Genomic DNA, 17,724 nt, shown 5'->3' on the forward strand with positions numbered 1-17,724 from the left:
ATTTGTCCTCTTGTGCACTACTGATTTCAGGTTCCATGGTCTTGTTTTTATATTCATGTCTTTCAGTAGCAGGTGCAAATGTCTCATCAGTCTGATCATCAGTTTCCAAGTTTACAGGTTCAATAACATCCTCATTTCCCAAGTGTGGATAAAATGTTTCTGCTTCTGGATTCAGAATCTCTGGTACCATCACATAAAGTAGTTGATCTTCACTCTCACTATCAGAATCACTGGAGTCTGAATTCCTGTCCTTGTTTTGATCTCCTATAGGGCTATCAAACGATTAAAAAAATAATTGCAATTAATCATGAGATTAAAAAACATAGAAGCAATTAAGTGTAGTTTTAATTGTACTGTTAATAATAGATCACCAATTTAAATTTATTATAAATATTTTGGATGTTTTTCTACCTTTTCAATTACTATACATAATACAAAGTGTACAGTGCTCACTTTATATTATTATTTTTATTACAAATATTTGCACTGTAAAAAGATAAACAAAAGAAATAGTATTCTTCAGGTCACCTCATATAAGTACTGTAGTGCAATCTCTTTTTCATGAAAGTGCAACTTACAAATGTATTCTTGTGGGGCGGTTGTTTAGTATTATTGAGGAGGGTTTTCTGCACTCAGAAACAAAACAATGTAAAACTTTAGAATCTACAAGGAAGCATGAAGGGACATACAAATGTTCAGAGTACCTGGCACGTAAATACCTTGCAACACTGGCTACAACAATGCCTAGTGAATGCTTGTTCTCATTTTCAGGTGACATTGTAAATAAGAAGTGGGCAGCATTATCTCCTGTAAATGTAAACAAACTTCTTTGTCTTAGTGATTGGCAGAACAAGAAATAGAACTGAGTAGACTTGTAGGCACTAAAGTTTTACATTGTTTTGTTTTTGAGTGCAGTTATGTAAAAAAATACTACTATATTTTTAAGTTGCCCTTTCACAATAAAGAGATTGCCCTACAGTACTTGTATGAGGTGAACTGAAAAATACTATTTCTTTTGTTTATCTTTTACAGTACAAATATTTGTAATAAAAGTAATAATATAAAGCGAGCACTGTACACTTTGTATTCTGGGTTGTAACTGAAATCAATATATTTGAAAATGTAGAAAAACATCCAAAATATTTATAATAAATTTAAATTGGTAATCTATTATTGTTTAACAGTGTGATTAAAATTGCGATTAATCACGACTGTTTTGCATTAGTTGCTTGTGTTAAGTATGATTAATTGACAGTCCTAATCTATTACTGTACTAGTTTGCCTTGTTCTCTGTGCCTTCTGTGGTGGTTTAGAGGCTAGTGTTATGTCCGAGGGTAAGAGGTCACAGGGAAGTAAAATATTGTGGTGAAGAATTCTAACACATCCTTTTCCATCTTCTGCTTTTACTTCACAGACGAAACTATTTCCTTTTCTTTGAAGTAGTACATGAATTTTATCTTCCTGATAGGATATTTATTTGCCTGGTCCCTCTATCTGAAAGATTCCTGACAAGTAATCCTTTCCACAAATAGGAGATTTTTAAGAACATTTTGATGCCAGTTCATAAGCTTCTTTCATCTGCTGTTTCCATTTCTCAATGTAATCTTTATGGTCTCCAGGTGCAGATTTAGAGTTTATAAGTAAACAAGTGGGTAAACGTGGAGATATACCACGTAATAAATAAAAGGGTGAGCACCCATGGCCTCATTTCACATACAGGTATAGGCATAGATTACCTTATTAAGGAAGTCCTTCCAGTTTGATTTTTGTTCTTTTGGCAATGGTCTAGTTATAGCTAACAGAATTCTGTTCAATCTTTCTACTTGCCTATTGCTGTGTGAGTGGTATGGGGTTGTGTAAGATGTTTAATTTTGCAGTAGTGCTGTAACTATCTGAAAAAAAATCATATTCTTCACCTTCGTTATGATGAATCATTTTAGGGAAACTACATTTTGAAACCAAGTAAATGAAGATCTCATTTGCCACAGTCTCTTGCCTGACTTGCTGATGGTAGAATAAGGTTGAACAAACCTAGTGAAGTGATCCACTCTGACTAAAATGTATTTATACCCTCCTTTGCTTCTTTCTAGATGCAAGAAGTTTATTGATACAAGCGCAAATGGTTCTGTTGTAACTATGTATGTTAGTGGAGTTCTAGTAGGCTGGTGAGGTTTCTTTTGTTCAATGCATGTAGAAATGCTAGTGACATAAAGAGGAACACTGAACATTATCTGCAGTGAGTAAAACCATGCTCTCATGAGACTGGTTATTCACTCTGCTCCTTGAGGTCCCATCTCTTCATGTAGTTCTTGATATACTTGTCTTTTGTATTTTTCAAATAATACCAGTTGATTTCTTGACTTGGTTTGCCAATAAATTACTCCATTTTTCTCCAAATACAATTGATATGATTCACACATCAGAGTGGAAATCCTAACACATCCTCCTGTGTTTTCATGATTATAAGGTTTGCAATCCAAAGACTTATAATGAAGAATTTTAGCAATAGCTGAGGGTTTTTTTCTGAACTATCAACATTTCTTCTCATGTCAATAGACTTTCTGGTAGATTCAATACCCATGGACAAGGATGCTACTGCCAAAGGGTTGGTAGTAATAGCTCCCAACCAAGGTACCTTGTCATCTCTTGTACATCCAAGGACTGTACAACAGCATTAATATAATCTTTGCTTGTCTCTTCTATGCTTTCTGTGATAGCTTTCCATATCGATAGGCATTCTGGCTAGGGCATCTGCTGCCACATTAGATTTCCCTGAAGAATATTTCATGTTGAAGTTAAATTCAGCTAATTCTGCAGCCTACCAGTGTGCTGTGACATTCAGCTTTGCAAAGGTAAACACAAAGGTTATTGGGTTGCTACTATTGTAAATTATGAAGGATTGTGCATAGAGGTAGTCATGAAATTTGTCAGTGAAAGCCCATTTTAAAGCTAGAAATTCCAGCTTTCCTGAAACTGTATTTCAAGCATCTTTATTTTTTTAATACTGTTTCTGACTTCTTTACTTTGTTCTCCTTTTGCTGGGGCACTAAGATATAAATTCTGATCTTTTTGAACTCCGGCGCTGTAGACACACTTTGATTTTTCAACTCTTCCTGCTCTTCATTATTTAAGTGGTTTGTTATATATTTAACTAAAGCAAAGTAGTTTTTTTGCTGCAGTTTTACTGCAGTCTGTCCCAGAAGTGCCCAGAGAGTCAGTCTTCCCTTAAATGTTCATCCTGTAGCTAGCGTAAGAGTCTTCCTACCTTCATATGAATATCCTTAACTTCCTACGAACCATAGTGCTTCCAAACAATTAAATCTCTGCTAAAACTGTTCAGAGCTTTTGGAGCTTAGGTAAGGGCCATACTTAACTGTGTCCCTGAGTAACTCACTTCTATTCTCTATTGTCCTTCCTCTCTGTTTTCTTTTTGAAAAATCATTTTTGTTTGTCTTACCTTCTGCAGCTTGTCCTGGAACAGTCCATGGCAGCTCATTCATCTCAGAGAGGACAGGTCGTTGCAATTCAAGATGGTAAAAATCTTACATTGGTGAGCAGTTTCTCCCGTGAGTGCTGCCACGTACATCGGTGGGACTGTTTGCATGAGTAACTGCTCACGGGTGTAAGAGGTTTCCTGCCTGTTTTTAGGACTTTAACTATTCTGAATAAGGTTGCAGACTCATGCATTCCACTTAATTTCTTCTCATTCTTTAGTTTTCTTCATCACAGCTTTAATTGGTTAAATGGGCCATCCATGAGACAATTAGATCTTCCGATTCCTTTTTGAACTTTTTGGTTTCTAAAAAGAATAGAACTATGTTTGGAATAGTTGCAGACTAAATTTTCAGCTCATTAGATTTTTATGCACACAGGCACTCATGACTGATGCAAAGGAGGAGCATAAGACAGAGGTCTTCCATTAAATTTTGTCTCCATGACAAAACTGTTGAGATTCAGTCCTGCATCCCTTATGCAACAGGAGCAGGGCCAAGGTTTCCACCTTTTTGTACATACACCTTTTGATCTGGCACCGGCGACTACATGTCAGGCCTGAATCTCCTATGTGGTAAACATAAACCCTATGAGCATACAGCCATAAAATTCAGCATGCCTCACAGCCTCTACTTAGGAAACACCCAGGGTTTAAGCTGAGAAGGGATGGTGGGATCAATGTGCAAACAAAAGCACCTGCCTGACTCTCACAAATACTATTTATCAATCCCTCACATTCACAAGCACCCAACTGACCTCCAGATGATCAAAGGAAGAAAATGAACAGTGGGAAATTCTGCCACTGTTGCTATTTTGCCCTTTGGGAGTGGAAGGAATAATAGGTCTCAACACTGAAACATGATGTGACGATTTAAGTCATGATGTTATGACACAAAGGGGATATTTTCCCCTATGCATATGAAATTGGAGATTTGTGTTTTTAAAAAAAAAAACAAAAAAATCCCTTTTGAATGATTCAGCACCATTGATTTGTATGCAGAGCTTACCCAAACAACAGCTTGATATTCTCATTGTTATCCCAACACCCTATCCTCTTTTTGTTTATGGCACTCACTTGTTTCAAGAGAGATTTTAAGCAATTTGCGGCAAAGACTGTGCCTACCTGTGTGTTTTTGATCAGAGTGAACCTAGAACTCATTCAGATAGCTTCGGCGACAACTAGCACAGTGGGTCCCTGCACCTGACTGCGCCTTTGGATTAAACCTGGGCAAAATTTTTCAGATGAAACTTATTTACACACACACAAAAAATGCAGATTTGGCAACCCAAAAATGTTTTGCAAATTTGTGTTCGTTGCCAAATTGTTCATATGGGGGGCGGGAGATTTCAAAGTATTCAGTTTTGTTTCAGCATTTTCAAAACTGAACATTTTTTTAATTTGAAATGTCTTTTTGTTTTAAAACTTCTCTCAATTAAAAAGAAATAAATAAAAAATGTTTTAAAAAATGCTCAAAAATTAAAAAAAATATTTTTGGTGGGAGCGGGAGGCATTGAACTACAAATTTTGTTTGACCCAAAATTATTTTTATGGATTTTTTTCACTTTTGAGCTTTCCAAAAATCCCAAAATAATTTGTTTGACCTGAAACACTTTTGCTGCTGCTGTTTTTTTGTTTGTTTTAATTGCCAGAGGATTGAAAAATCCATAATTTGCACATTCTTCTTTGGATGCAGCTGCAGTATATATGATAAATAATAACAATGCCCTGCACATTAGTAGTCTTGGATGCAGGACAGATACATTCAGGTCAAGGTCTGTTGGATTAGTGGCGATAGTAATTCCTGAGTTGTGGGTGACTACATCCAGATTCACAGCTATACAGAAATAAAACATCACAGATAGCAATTTACACTTTCCTGCAATCTTGACACAGCTGTTTGACTCATGGGATGATTAATTTACACTTAAGGAAAAATGTAGTGAGAAAAGCAACTCTTCTGTCAGACCCATTCTTTGCAGCATATTTCAACAGACCCGTTACTTTTCCTGAATTCTGAGCAGCTGGCTAGAAATATTCTTATGCTTCAAAGAACTTAAGGAGAACTAAGTTAAGCAGTTAATGGACTTCCCTCAGGAACCCTCTGCTCTGCTGGGATTCCTTCCAAGACATTTTCCACTCAGCTCATTCAGAACACCTTGCCCAGTTCAGGGAGAACACTTCATCCAGTTCTCTGGGATTTCAAACATTCACTTCGACTCCAGCTTGTCACTCAGGTTAGACTTGTAACAGCTTTTTGCCCAGGCTGGCCAGACCCAGATGCCAGGGGTTTAGGTACCGGGTGATACCACAATTCCAATTCATGTCACACACCACACAGTTCATATGCATTTTTCTGAGCTATTAACATCTATACTTCTTGCCCCTACAGACCAATCAATGGCTTTGCAGATTGCGTAAGGCAAGCATATCAGTTTAGGGTGTTTCTGCCTACTTGTTTGCTGTAAACATACTCACAATGGTTAGTTGTTTCAGCCAATACTTGTTCGGGCTTGTTCAGCAGTTACTTGTTCAGGGGTGTCTTGTTTTACCTTAGGCCTGTGCGTGTCAGCTAAGCAGCCCTACCTGTGCTATCATAGTCTGCTCTCTGATAGACTCTGTGCTAGTGGACCCCTGTCTTCATTAGATAGCATTTTAAACACCTTCATTATGGTATGGCAACTCCTCATTTCAACACACAGTAGACCTTGTTCTGTATCTACAGGGTATTTGAATAGCTGGTGATTTATCTGTAACTTGCACTGAGAGACTAGAACCCTTAATAATGGTCTTTTAATCATGGTGTCACAGTACAAAGATGAACAGGGTACCAAATTTTTTGAAAGAAGGTATATGTGATATAGGGATCATTTGGCTTTGATGAAATATGGCAGCCATCTTAACAGTGTCAGCAACACTGCACAACAGTTTACGGACAGAACTGAAAGGAGCACACCTTTTCAATGAAATGTACAGGGCATTTAGGGGGTTGTAATATCTATTTATTTATTGTGGCCAGGACACACAGCTCTTAAGATGCCCAGCCACCGTTGGGACAAAAGAATAAAGATGCTTTCTGAAAGTATTAGGCAGATTTTTGTCTGGGTCTGGAAGTCTGTACCCTTCCCACTTTTGTATATGAGGAATTCATAGCAAGAAAATATCCCTAGAGTATGAAAATGGGAAAAGTCATCCTGAGGATGTATCAGGGTAGGAGGAAATATGGAGTAGAAAGAAGATTTTAAAAAAATCCCCCAAATGATAGCAAAATGTCTAGGCTAGATCCAATAGAATCAGTTTCCTCAAAAGCAACCTGATCCCATGCCACACTTCCAAGTCAAAGGAAGATTTGATATTGTTTTTAATTGTGTAAGACCAGCTTCTTTGTTTCATTGTGTCCTCTCTTGTATACATGGTGTGCATGCTGAAGCTATACATACGATGGGAACGTATTTAGAGCTAGATTTTGGTCTCAAATGATTGGTTGCATATTGTCAAATATCTTGTAAAATCAGCTACTGTGACTGAAAAAATTATAGAAATGTTGGTGGTTCTGTTTAATCTAAAGCTCTATAATCTTTGTGAATTTAGTAAGGTGAAGAAGAGGTCACACTAGCTAAGCTCCCAATTCTGATTGGCTTGAAATTTTCAAATCTCAGGGATCTTGTCATTGCTGGTAAGAGTTTTAATTATTCAAGAGACTCTACGGTGGATAGTTTGAGTGCTGAGAAATAGGCCCATAGCAAATTTTACTTGCAATCTATTTATAATAACATGGAAGTAATATCAAGGCATTTACAGTCCCAAACCAAGTATCCATGCATTGTTGTATACATCACGCTGTGCTACTGTACATCAGCGTGGTGTGAGAAAAGCTGATTTGTTTTATTTGTTAGAAGCTAAACTGAATATGCAGTATTGGTACATGCGACCCTTCAACCCTTTGTTATGGGGATAAACAAGGATATGGCAAGTGTGCACCATGACTTTCTCGTTGTGGACAAAAAATGCTGAGTTTTGTTTTGCATTTCATTTTCAACCCAACTAAAACTTTTTGCAGAACTCTGTCCATATACTCCACTTGCAAAAGTACGTGAAATTTTTGTGGAAGCATTTTTTTTCTTTTATTGGTTCTGTGAAAGACAGCATGGAAGCTTGCATCTGCTTTTGTTCACTATATAGCATAGCAGGGAGAAGAAATGAAAGAGGAAATTGCCTTCCATTATCTGCAGTGTTAACATCCAAAGTGACCAGTTTTCAGTTTTGAGGCATTAAATCATCTAAGAGAGCCTAAACTTTATGCCTACCCTTCAGAAGCATGGTTATATCCATGAGAAACAAAGATCCACGTGTAAGGACTACCAATGACTATTCACTGTAGCCAGAGTCAGATAAAGGTAACACTGAGAAAAGCAAACGATTGAAGTAAGGGCCATAGAAGAAAAGTATGAACTAAGCATATACCTTTTTTTAAAAGCCTAGAGTAAACCTCTCAAAGTAAAGGTGGGATAAGAAGAGCATGTTGCTCCTTTTGTACCATTCCCACGCATCTTGGAGAAGGCCAGGGGAGAGTTTCCACTGAAGACTAAATGCACAGCAGCATTGCCATCTGCTATTTGAGTACTTGTGGTATCAGTAGAGAGAATGACTATAAACACCATCAGAAGCCACTTGAAAATAAGTCATGCAGTAGCAAAGGAAAATTTTTTTTGCCAGTTACAGTAGGCCCCCAAATAAAACAGAGGAGGAGGAGGAATGGCAAGATTCAAAGAAGACTGGGACTAGATCAGGGACAGGCACCCTATTGAGTGGTACAACCACCATGTGTGTACATGTGTATAACCACTCACTGGGTGTCTTTTTCTTTTCAATCTTCAGGAAGAGGCAGCCAGAATTCTCGCCCACCAGCCAGTGTCCGTCGGCACATGTGCAGCTTTGAAAAATCCCACACTGCAGTGACTGTGTAAGAGAAGCTGCATGACAAATAGCGGTTTTACCCCTTGCTTTCTTTTTCTCATGGGTTTATCATTTCTAATAATGGGACAAATGTGGTGCATGCCATTAAGGATGGGGAATTTGCTTATGTGCCCTGTTTTGCACAATGCCTTAATCTGATTGTCCATACACTCTTTAGAGGACACTTGCCTAAATTTTTTAGAGCCTTCCTTTTTCATTATCTTCACTTTTGTCTGTAAATGCCTACTGACAGGTTTGCAAATACATATTTCCATACTAATTTTATCTTTTTCCATTTAGCCAGCATTTTTTCACCCTTTTTACCGTTTTGCATGGAGTTGAGATTATCCTGTGTGCTTTTAACAACTTCAGTTTCTTTAGTGGCTGACTCATGGCAAGACATCATTGCTGTGCACTGCTCTTGCTAACAGTACTTGTTAGTGAACCGCTGCTGTAGAGACAGCGAAGGGAACATAAAACACTGGTTTGGTGGGACTCCCAAAAATAGGGAGGACACGAGGAGCTTTGTATGAATGAGATCTGCAGAATCTAGCCTATAATGTCTATTGGTTTGGGTTTTTTTAAGTATCTCTTTAAGGCAATGACATGATAATTTTTTTTATTCTTCTTCTTATTTTTAAAAGAGATTTAGAACCCGAAATACTGTAACCGTTTTGTGGTTGGGCAAATTATTAGCTATAAACCTTTGCAGTAACCCTCTAAGCAAATACAAGACTATTGTTGAAAATACGCTAGCTGTTGTGCACAAAGTCTGTGGTCACTCCTAGCCTTTTCCTTTATAACCCTGCTTGCTGCACTAGGGAAGACAGCGTAGTGACTAGGTGGAAGTCCACTTCTTCTACACTTGCCCAACAATTCTGGGCAATATACAAAGCTATTTATAATTGGGGCTGCAGTTTATCTCCACCCTCCAGTCAATGAAGTGTCATAGAATTTAGCATTCCAGCGTTTCTATGCTCCTTTGAGGAGTCCATACTGCTGACAAGCAGCATTAATGTTCGTTTCAGTCAGATCAGCCCTCTGTTTACTTTGTTTAGTAGAAAAAAATATGGAATGATGCATCAGATACTGCAAGAGTATTTTGATGTAAATGGTGATGGTATTGCAGTGTTTTGGCAGCAGCCATATTTGCCTCAATGAAAGTCAATTTAGGGATTAGCACAAACATTTCCTCATTAACTCCCACTCCAAAGATAACATGCCCTCTTTTCTGATCTAGAACAAGTCCCTCAGAGTCCCAGGGGTAGAGCTGCCAACTGCACATCAGGGAGGATTTATTAAGAAATGGGAAGATTGATATTGACATGCCATTAGGAGGCAAATTGAGAACAGTGCAACAATAAAAATTCTAAAAAGTGTACAAAGGTGAGCTATAAAACTCTGCTATGCAAGGAAAGGCAGCAGCTTCTTGATCTTATTTTTGCCACTTTTTAAAAAATAGTAAAAAAAAGTCCTCACCCAGGTGAAGTCAGGAGACCTACCGCTGATGGAAATGCAATAAATAAATGAGCCTTAAAAATGGCTTTTGGTGGTAATAGGTTAAGATGGGTTAGACTCATAGAATATTAGGGTTGCAAGAGACCTCAGGAGGTCATCTAGTCCACCATCAAAGCAGGACCAACACCAACTACATCATCCCAGCCAGGGCTATGTCAAGCTGAGCCTTAAAAACCTTTAAGGATGGAGATTCTACCATCTCCCTAGGTAGCTCATTCCAGTGCTTCACCACCCTCCTAGTGAAACAGTGTTTCCTAATATCCAACCTAGACCTCCGACTCGGCAACTTGAGATCATTGCTCCTTGTTCTGTCATCTGCCACCACTGAGAACAGCCTAGCTCCATCCTTTTTGGAACCCCCCTTCAGGTAGTTGACGGCTGCTATCAAATCCCCCCCTCACTCTTCTCTTCTGCAGACTAAATAACCCCAGTTCCCTCAGCCTCTCCTCGTAAGTCATGTGCCCCAGCCCCCTAATCATTTTCGTTGCCTTCCGCTGGACTCTCTCCAATTTGTCCACATCCCTTCTGTAGTGGGGGGACCAAAACTGGATGCAATACTCCTGGTGAGGCCTCACCAGTGCCAGATAGAGGGGAATAATCACTTCCCTCGATCTGCTAGCAATGCTCCTACTAATACAGCCCAATATGCCGTTAGCCTTCTTAGCAACAAGGGCACACTGCTGACTCATATCCAGCTTCTCATCCACTGTAATCCCCAGGTCCTTTTCTGCAGAACTGCTGCTTAGCCAGTCAGTTCCCAGCCTGTAGAAGTGCATGGGATTCTTCCTTCCTAAGTGCAGGACTCTGCACTTGTCCTTGTTGAACCTCATCAGATTTCTTTTGGCCCAATCCTCCAATTTGTCTAGGTCACTCTGGACCCTGTCCCTACCCTCCAGCATATCTACCTCTCCCCCCAGCTTAGTGTCATCTGCAAACTTTCTGAGAGTGCACTTCATCCCATCATCCAGATCATTAATAAAGATGTTGAATAAAACTGACCCCTGGGGCACTCCGCTTGATACCAGCTGCCAACTAGACATCGAGCAGTTGATCACTACCCGTTGAGCCTGATAGTCTATTCAGATTTCTGTCCAACTTATAGTCCATTCATCCAATCCATACTACTTTAACTTGCTGGCAAGAATACTGTGGGAGACGGTATCAAAAGCTTTGCGAAAGTCAACCTATATCACATCCACCACTTTCCCCATATCCACAGAGCCAGTTATCTCATCATAGAAGGCAATCAGGTTGGTCAGGCGTGACTTGCCCTTGGTGAATCCAGGTTGATTGTTGCTGATCACCTTCCTCTCCTCCAACAGCTTCAAAATGGATTCTTTGAGGACCTGCTCCATGATTTTGCCAGGGACTGAAGTGAGGCTGACCAGTCTGTAGTTCCCCGGGTTCTCTTTCTTCCCTTTTTAAAATATGGGCACTATGTTTGCCTTTTTCCAATCATCCGGGTCCTTCCCCGAATGCCATGAATTTTCAAAGATAATGGCCAATGGCTCTGCAATCACATCAGCCAACTCCCTCAGCACCCTTGGGTGCATTAGATCTGGACCCATGAACTTGTGCATGTCCAGCTTTTCTAAATAGTCCTTAACCTGTTCTTTCACCACTGAGGGCTGCTCACTTCCTCCCCATACTGTGTTGCCCAGTGCAGCAGTCTGGGAGCTGACACTGTCTGTGAAGACCGAAGCAAAAAAAGCATTGAGTACTTCAGCTTTTTCCGCATCATCTGTCACTATGTTGCCTCCCCCATTCAGTAAGAGTGCCACACTTTCCCTGACCACCTTCTTGTTACTAACATACCTGTAGAAACCCTTTTTGTTACCCTTCACATCTCTTGCTAGCTGCAACTCCAGTTGTGCCTTGGCCTTCTTGATTATACCCCTGCATGCTCAAGCAATATTTTTATACTCCTCCCTAGTCATTTGTCCAAGTTTCACTTCTTGTAAGCTTCCTTTTTGTGTTTAAGATCAGCAAGGATTTCACTGTTAATCCAAGCTGGTCGCCTGCCATATTTGCTTATCTTTCTGCACATTAGGATGATTTGTTCCTGCGCCCTCAATAAGGCTTCTTTAAAATATAGCCAGCTCTTCTGGACTCCTTGCCCCCTCATATTAGCCTCCCAGGGGATCCTGCCGATCAGTTCCCTAAGAGAGTCTAAGTCTGCTTTTTTGAAGTCCCGGGTCCATATTTTGCTACTCTCCTTTCTTCCTTTTGTCAGGATCCTGAACTCAGCCATCTCATGGTCACTGCTGATTAGGTTGCCACCCACTTCTACTTCCCCTACAATTCTTCCCTATTTGTAAGCAGCAGATCAAGAGGAGCACGGCCCCTAGTTGGTTCCTCCAGCACTTGTACCAGGAAGTTGTTCCCAACACTCTCCAAAAACTTCTTGGATTGTCTGTGCATTGCTGTATTGCTCTCCCAGCAGATGTCAAGTTGATTGAAGTCCCCCATTAGAACCAGGGCCTGTGATCTGGAAACTTCAGCTAGTTGTCCAAAGAAAGCCTCATCTACCTCATCCTTCTGATCTGGTGGTCTATAGCACATGCCGACAACTACATCACCCTTGTTGCTCTCACCTCTAAACTTAACCCAAAGACTCTCAACAGGCTTTTCTCCAATTACATACTGGAGCTCTGAGCAATCATACCGCTCTCTTACATACAATGCAACTCCTCCAAGTTTCCTCCCATACGTGTCCTTCCTGAACAGTTTATACCCATCCATGACAGTGCTCCAATCATGTGAACTGCCCCATCAAGTTTCTGTTGTTCCAATCACATCATAGTTCCTTGATTCTGCCAGAACTTCCAATTCTTCCTGCTTGTTTCCCAGATTTCTTGCGTTCATGCACATGCACCTAAGATAACTAGCCGATTGCCCTACTTTCTCAGTATGAATCAGGAGGCTTCCCATCTTGTACCCTCCTCCTTGTGTTTCCTCCCAGTATCCCACTTGCCCACTTACCTCTGGGCTTATCACCATCCCCTGGGGAACCTAGTTTAAAGGCTCCTCACTAGGTTAGCAAGCCTGCCTGTGAAGATGCTCTTCCCTCTCTTCGTTAGGTGGATCCCATTTCTTCCTAGCAATCCTTCTTCCTGGAACACCATCCCATGGTCGAAGAATCCAAAGCCCTCTCTCCGACACCACCTGCGTAATCACGCATTCACCTCCACAATTTGATGGTCCCTACCTGGGCCTTTTCCTCCAGCAGGGAGGATGGATGAGAACACGACTTGCACCTCAAAATCCTTTATCCTTCTTCCCAGAGTTCATAAAGAGCAGCTGATTTTCCTGAAGGGCCCCTTTTTAACTTCACCAACTCCCAGAAATTGAAATAAAGCAATAAATACATGTGTGAATTTGAGGTACCCTTTTTAAAAATGGAACCCTTAACTTTGCAACTCCCTCCCCTTCCAGTTATATGTAAACAGATTTAGAGACCTGCACTTTTTCTTGATCTGGGCCATATTTAGCCTTGGGTATTTTGCACCCAGTTACAACAACATAAGAACCCCCATCCCATATCCGATCCTAGAGGGAACCTAGAAATGCAAGGGCATAAAAATTAAGCATAATTAAACATTTTATTTTATTTGGAAATTCAAAGAGTTTGGGGTTTATTTTATCCAAAGTCATTCAGTCACTACTTTCAGAGTAGCAGCCATGTTAGTCTGTAACCGCAAAAAGAAAAGGAGGACTTGTGGCACCTTAGAGACTAACAAATGTATTTGAGCATAAGCTTTCATGAGCTACAGCTCACTTCTAAACTTTCAGATACACCCATATCACCCTCATGCCTTCTTGTGTCTGATTGTTTACCTAGTATGATATATAATACCACCATTTTAAAAGTGAGGTATTCTTGTGGCTTCTAAGATCACATTTTATAGCTTCTTGTGGCAACCATATTGAGTTTGCATTCAAAATGGTGACATAGCAGTAATGGCAGCTTAGAGCATATCTGATGGCCCTTTTAAGATTTCTTTAGTTAAATTTTGAAAAGTCAGAGTATCCTGGAGAATCTTGCAGGTTAGAGATGAAAAAGACATAGTATATCATCTAGTCCATCTCTCGCCCAATGCAGGATTGTTCCCCATGTTGTCCAAGCAAATGTCTGACTCAATGGTCCTTCACCTTTTCTGTTAGAAGACTGTTCCACATGCTAACAGAACTCACTATCAAGAAGTTTTCCTGCTATTAAGTGTATCATGCTGTCTGGAGTGGCTCATAACCATGAGTGCCTACCTCATGGTAGACTGTCAAAAACAGGGCAGACTCCCCAAACTGGTGGCATGTTCCATAAATTATATTTCACCAAGCCAGTAACAAATGTGAACTCCTGGATCACTAAATCAGTCTTATCCTGGAGTCACAGCCAGTCCTCTTAAGCTCTCCAGTTTATCTAGCAACCCAGGCAAGCTGGAGTTAGTGATAAATGGTCACTTACACCAAAAATCACAAAATATTCAGGTTGCTCCCAGTCCCAAGAGAGCACTCACTTACCCCAGATTGGTTGGTACCCTAAACCTTACACCAAAGACAATGCCTGTAGCCAATCCTGTAATAAACTATTTAAAGGTTTATTAACTAGGAAAAAGCAATGAATAAATAACAGGTTAAAGCAAGCAAACGTATGCCCACAACTGAGTTGCAATCTAAATCCTAATAGTGACAGAGTTGTAGTAATCTGTCAATGCAAAAGGTCTTTCAGGGCAAACCCAGGGATCTCTTGCTTCAGTTTAGAGTCTTTGGCTCTGTGAGAGTTCAAACAGCAAAGAGATCTTTATCTTTTACATTTAGTTTTCCAGTCTACAAGAGGAGCTCCCTTGCAGGTAGCATCTCCAAGGTATGATAGGGCCATTTCACCAGTCCTTTGTGCCGCAATGTTCCTTAATTGCCCATTTAATCTTGATAGGCCTCCTGAATGGTGGTGGTGGGGGACAATTCCCAAGCCTGGGTTCACAAGTTCAGAGCAAATATTTTCAAAGTTATAAAGCACAACTTACATAGTTTCTTATAGCAGGGAATACAGGCATTACAAGTGAGATTAATGTATCACGTGTCTAAACACTAAATACAGTCTTATAAGACTACTACCTATTTTGAACAAAGCTAACAAACAGGTCAGCTGGTTTGGTTTCCAGCTATGAATTTGTCAGTTCTTAGCTAATGCCTATGGCCTTGGCCAGAGCTGACACTTGGTTTACTAGTGTCACACAGCCAAAACTTTGGCTTTGTTAATTTCATATCATGGCTTTCAGTTATATGTTGCTGTACCACACTACATAGTTACTCCTGTCCTTGGTGGTAAAGCCCTTCAGATATCTGAAGTCTGTTCCATGCTGCCTGGCCAACCTATGCATATTTAGCTGTCTTAATCTTCCCTTGTATGCCATCCCTTCCAGATTCTGATAATTTTAGTTTCTCTTCTCTGAACACCTTCCAGTTTTCTCCGTATCTTTCTGGTAATATGGTGACCAGAACTGATTTGGTTTTGCACAAGACCCATAAAAGACCCACTGGAATCAATGACAAAACTCTTATTATCTTAAATAGTATATGACTGGGTCTACAGGGAGTGACTTTTACTTCCATGCTCCATGGAGTGATGCTTTTGGATATGCAAAGTCCATGAATATTTTTCTAGCCATGTCACCTTGCAAATTCATGGCAGATTTGCTATTCAGTATCAGCACCAAGTCTTTTCCAGACCTTCTCCCGCTAATGTTACAGATTATTTTTCCTCAGCTATTTTATTTTGCATTTTTCCAAACTGAACCTCACTTAGTTATTTTCTGTCCATATTTCTAAGCTCTCTAAGTTCCTTTACATTATCTCCCAGTCTTAACGGTTGTTCTCTGCTTTTCCAGTTTTAATATCAGTGGATTTCATTAACATGCTGCTTAGTCTCTTTTCTAAACTATTAATGTAGATATTAAATATGAACTGAATAGCCCTAACTCTGCTCCCCATGGTAGCCCACAACTTAATACATTGCTATAGTTTATGGCCTTTCAGTCAGTTTTCAGTCTGTGTGGTGATGTTCCTAACCAAGCCAATTTGAATTAATTTTTAAATTCAGGTTTTATAAGCAACAGCACCACACACTTCTACTAAAATTTAAACTTGTGGAGCCAAATTTTCATCTGGTGCAAATTGACCATTTCATTTATGTGAATCGACCTATGTTGATTCACATCACTTCAAGATCTGGCCCATTATGACTACTGCATTCCCTTCATCTACTAACTTTGCAGTCCTGTCAACAACAACTTCTTTGTCTAGCAAGAGTTATTTTTTCTAAATTTACTCTAGTTATTGCTCATTGCTCAATAATCCCCTAGGTAGGACCTGTTCTTTCTCTGCACTACAATTCAGAACTTTGTTGTGTTAATCAGAAATCTGGTCAAAAGAAGAAAACAATCGGATTCACAACAAATATTTTCACAAATGAAAGTGTTGACTTACTTTCACTTTGATTCACTGGTCTTCATTTTCTTGAGTATTTGGAGGATTTGCCTTGTATTCAGGAAAAATATTCACAATTCTGAACTTTTCATGAATTTTTAGCACAAATGATTTCTCAGAAATGCATAAGTCATTGTTCATTATTCTTCTTTAATATTTGCCATCCATCTTGGGAGCTGAAACATTGCCCTGTGATTTAAGTGACACTCACACAATCTAAATAACAAATAGTCAAAGCCAGCAGTTCACAAACAACCCGTAAAGTCTGGACATTCTTTCGTGAACCTTCCCAAATAACCAACACAATTGTAGGGCAAGGGTGTATTCACTCTTAACTGGACAGATAGTTGAAAAGAGGAAGTAGCCTTGTATTTCAGGTGAGGTTGATTCAAATTACTAAAAATTAATGCTGATGATAATAATTAGCAGTGCGCACTTCTTAGCTATTAACTAATTAATCCTCCCAGCACCATTGCTAGTAAGTAAGGTCTTGTCTGCACATAACTTGGGCCACTTTAACTATATCTTACACTTAAAGCAGAACAACACCCCCTAGGGGGAGTGCACTTACACTGGTATAAAAGTGCTTATACTGATACAACTTATTGCTATATGGGAAGGGGAATAAGTTTCACCAATATAAGCACATTTACACCCGTGTCCACATCAGGAGCTGTATCGGTATAACTAATTCAGTAGAAAACACAAACAAACAAACAACCCACGTCCCTAACCAATATAGTGATACCCAGTACAAAATTTGTGTATAGACCAGGGTTAAGCCATATAATGTTGCTTGACAGACAGGATAGGTAGTGCAGAGCGGTTGGAAGACTTGCCCAAGTGAGTCAGTGTCAGAGCAGGGATTAGAATGCAGTGATTCTTGGCTTGTGTTCCCACACTCAGACCACTAGACCAAGTCTCTCCCTAAACCGTACCTAGTCAGCCAGGGTCTGAGTGTGAACACTTTGTATATGCCTACTTTTTAATCAAATAGTTTCAAAGGTATGTTTAAAATAGCCCTCTAATTTACATTGAACATTAAATCTCCCATGTGCATGGAAAGCAATTTGTTTTGTGCTACAAAAAAGAAAAGGAAAGGTTAGTTTAATTTACTAAACTTCCAGAAATGCCAGTGGGAGGTTAAAATCTGCTCTAATTATACAGCAGCACAGAGAGGACTGGAGTCAGACAGCGAGAACTATTGTGACAGTCTCTTGTTACTGAGCTAGAAATTGCATTGTAAATGGACTAAAACCCAAAAAGTCTGTGAT

At 39.7% G+C, this 17,724-nt stretch overlaps 1 protein-coding gene across 3 annotated transcripts in view; it reads left to right on the forward strand.

The window, feature by feature from the left end:
- GRM1 (glutamate metabotropic receptor 1) overlaps window positions 1-17,724 on the forward strand; it is a 251,247-nt gene that overhangs the window by 215,006 nt on the left and 18,517 nt on the right. The window contains exon 9 of one of the 3 annotated variants that reach the window (XM_037894932.2): window positions 8,369-8,453. The exons of the other annotated variants lie outside the window; for them this stretch is intronic. Within the exon in view, the coding sequence (XP_037750860.1) occupies window positions 8,369-8,429 (61 nt within the window). The 3' untranslated portion in view covers window positions 8,430-8,453. The remainder of the gene's footprint in view (window positions 1-8,368; window positions 8,454-17,724) is intronic. 3 annotated transcript variants of the gene reach the window in all.

The sequence above is a fragment of the Chelonia mydas genome, chromosome 3 (genome assembly GCF_015237465.2).
Source record: "Chelonia mydas isolate rCheMyd1 chromosome 3, rCheMyd1.pri.v2, whole genome shotgun sequence".
Classification (NCBI taxonomy): domain Eukaryota; kingdom Metazoa; phylum Chordata; order Testudines; family Cheloniidae; genus Chelonia; species Chelonia mydas.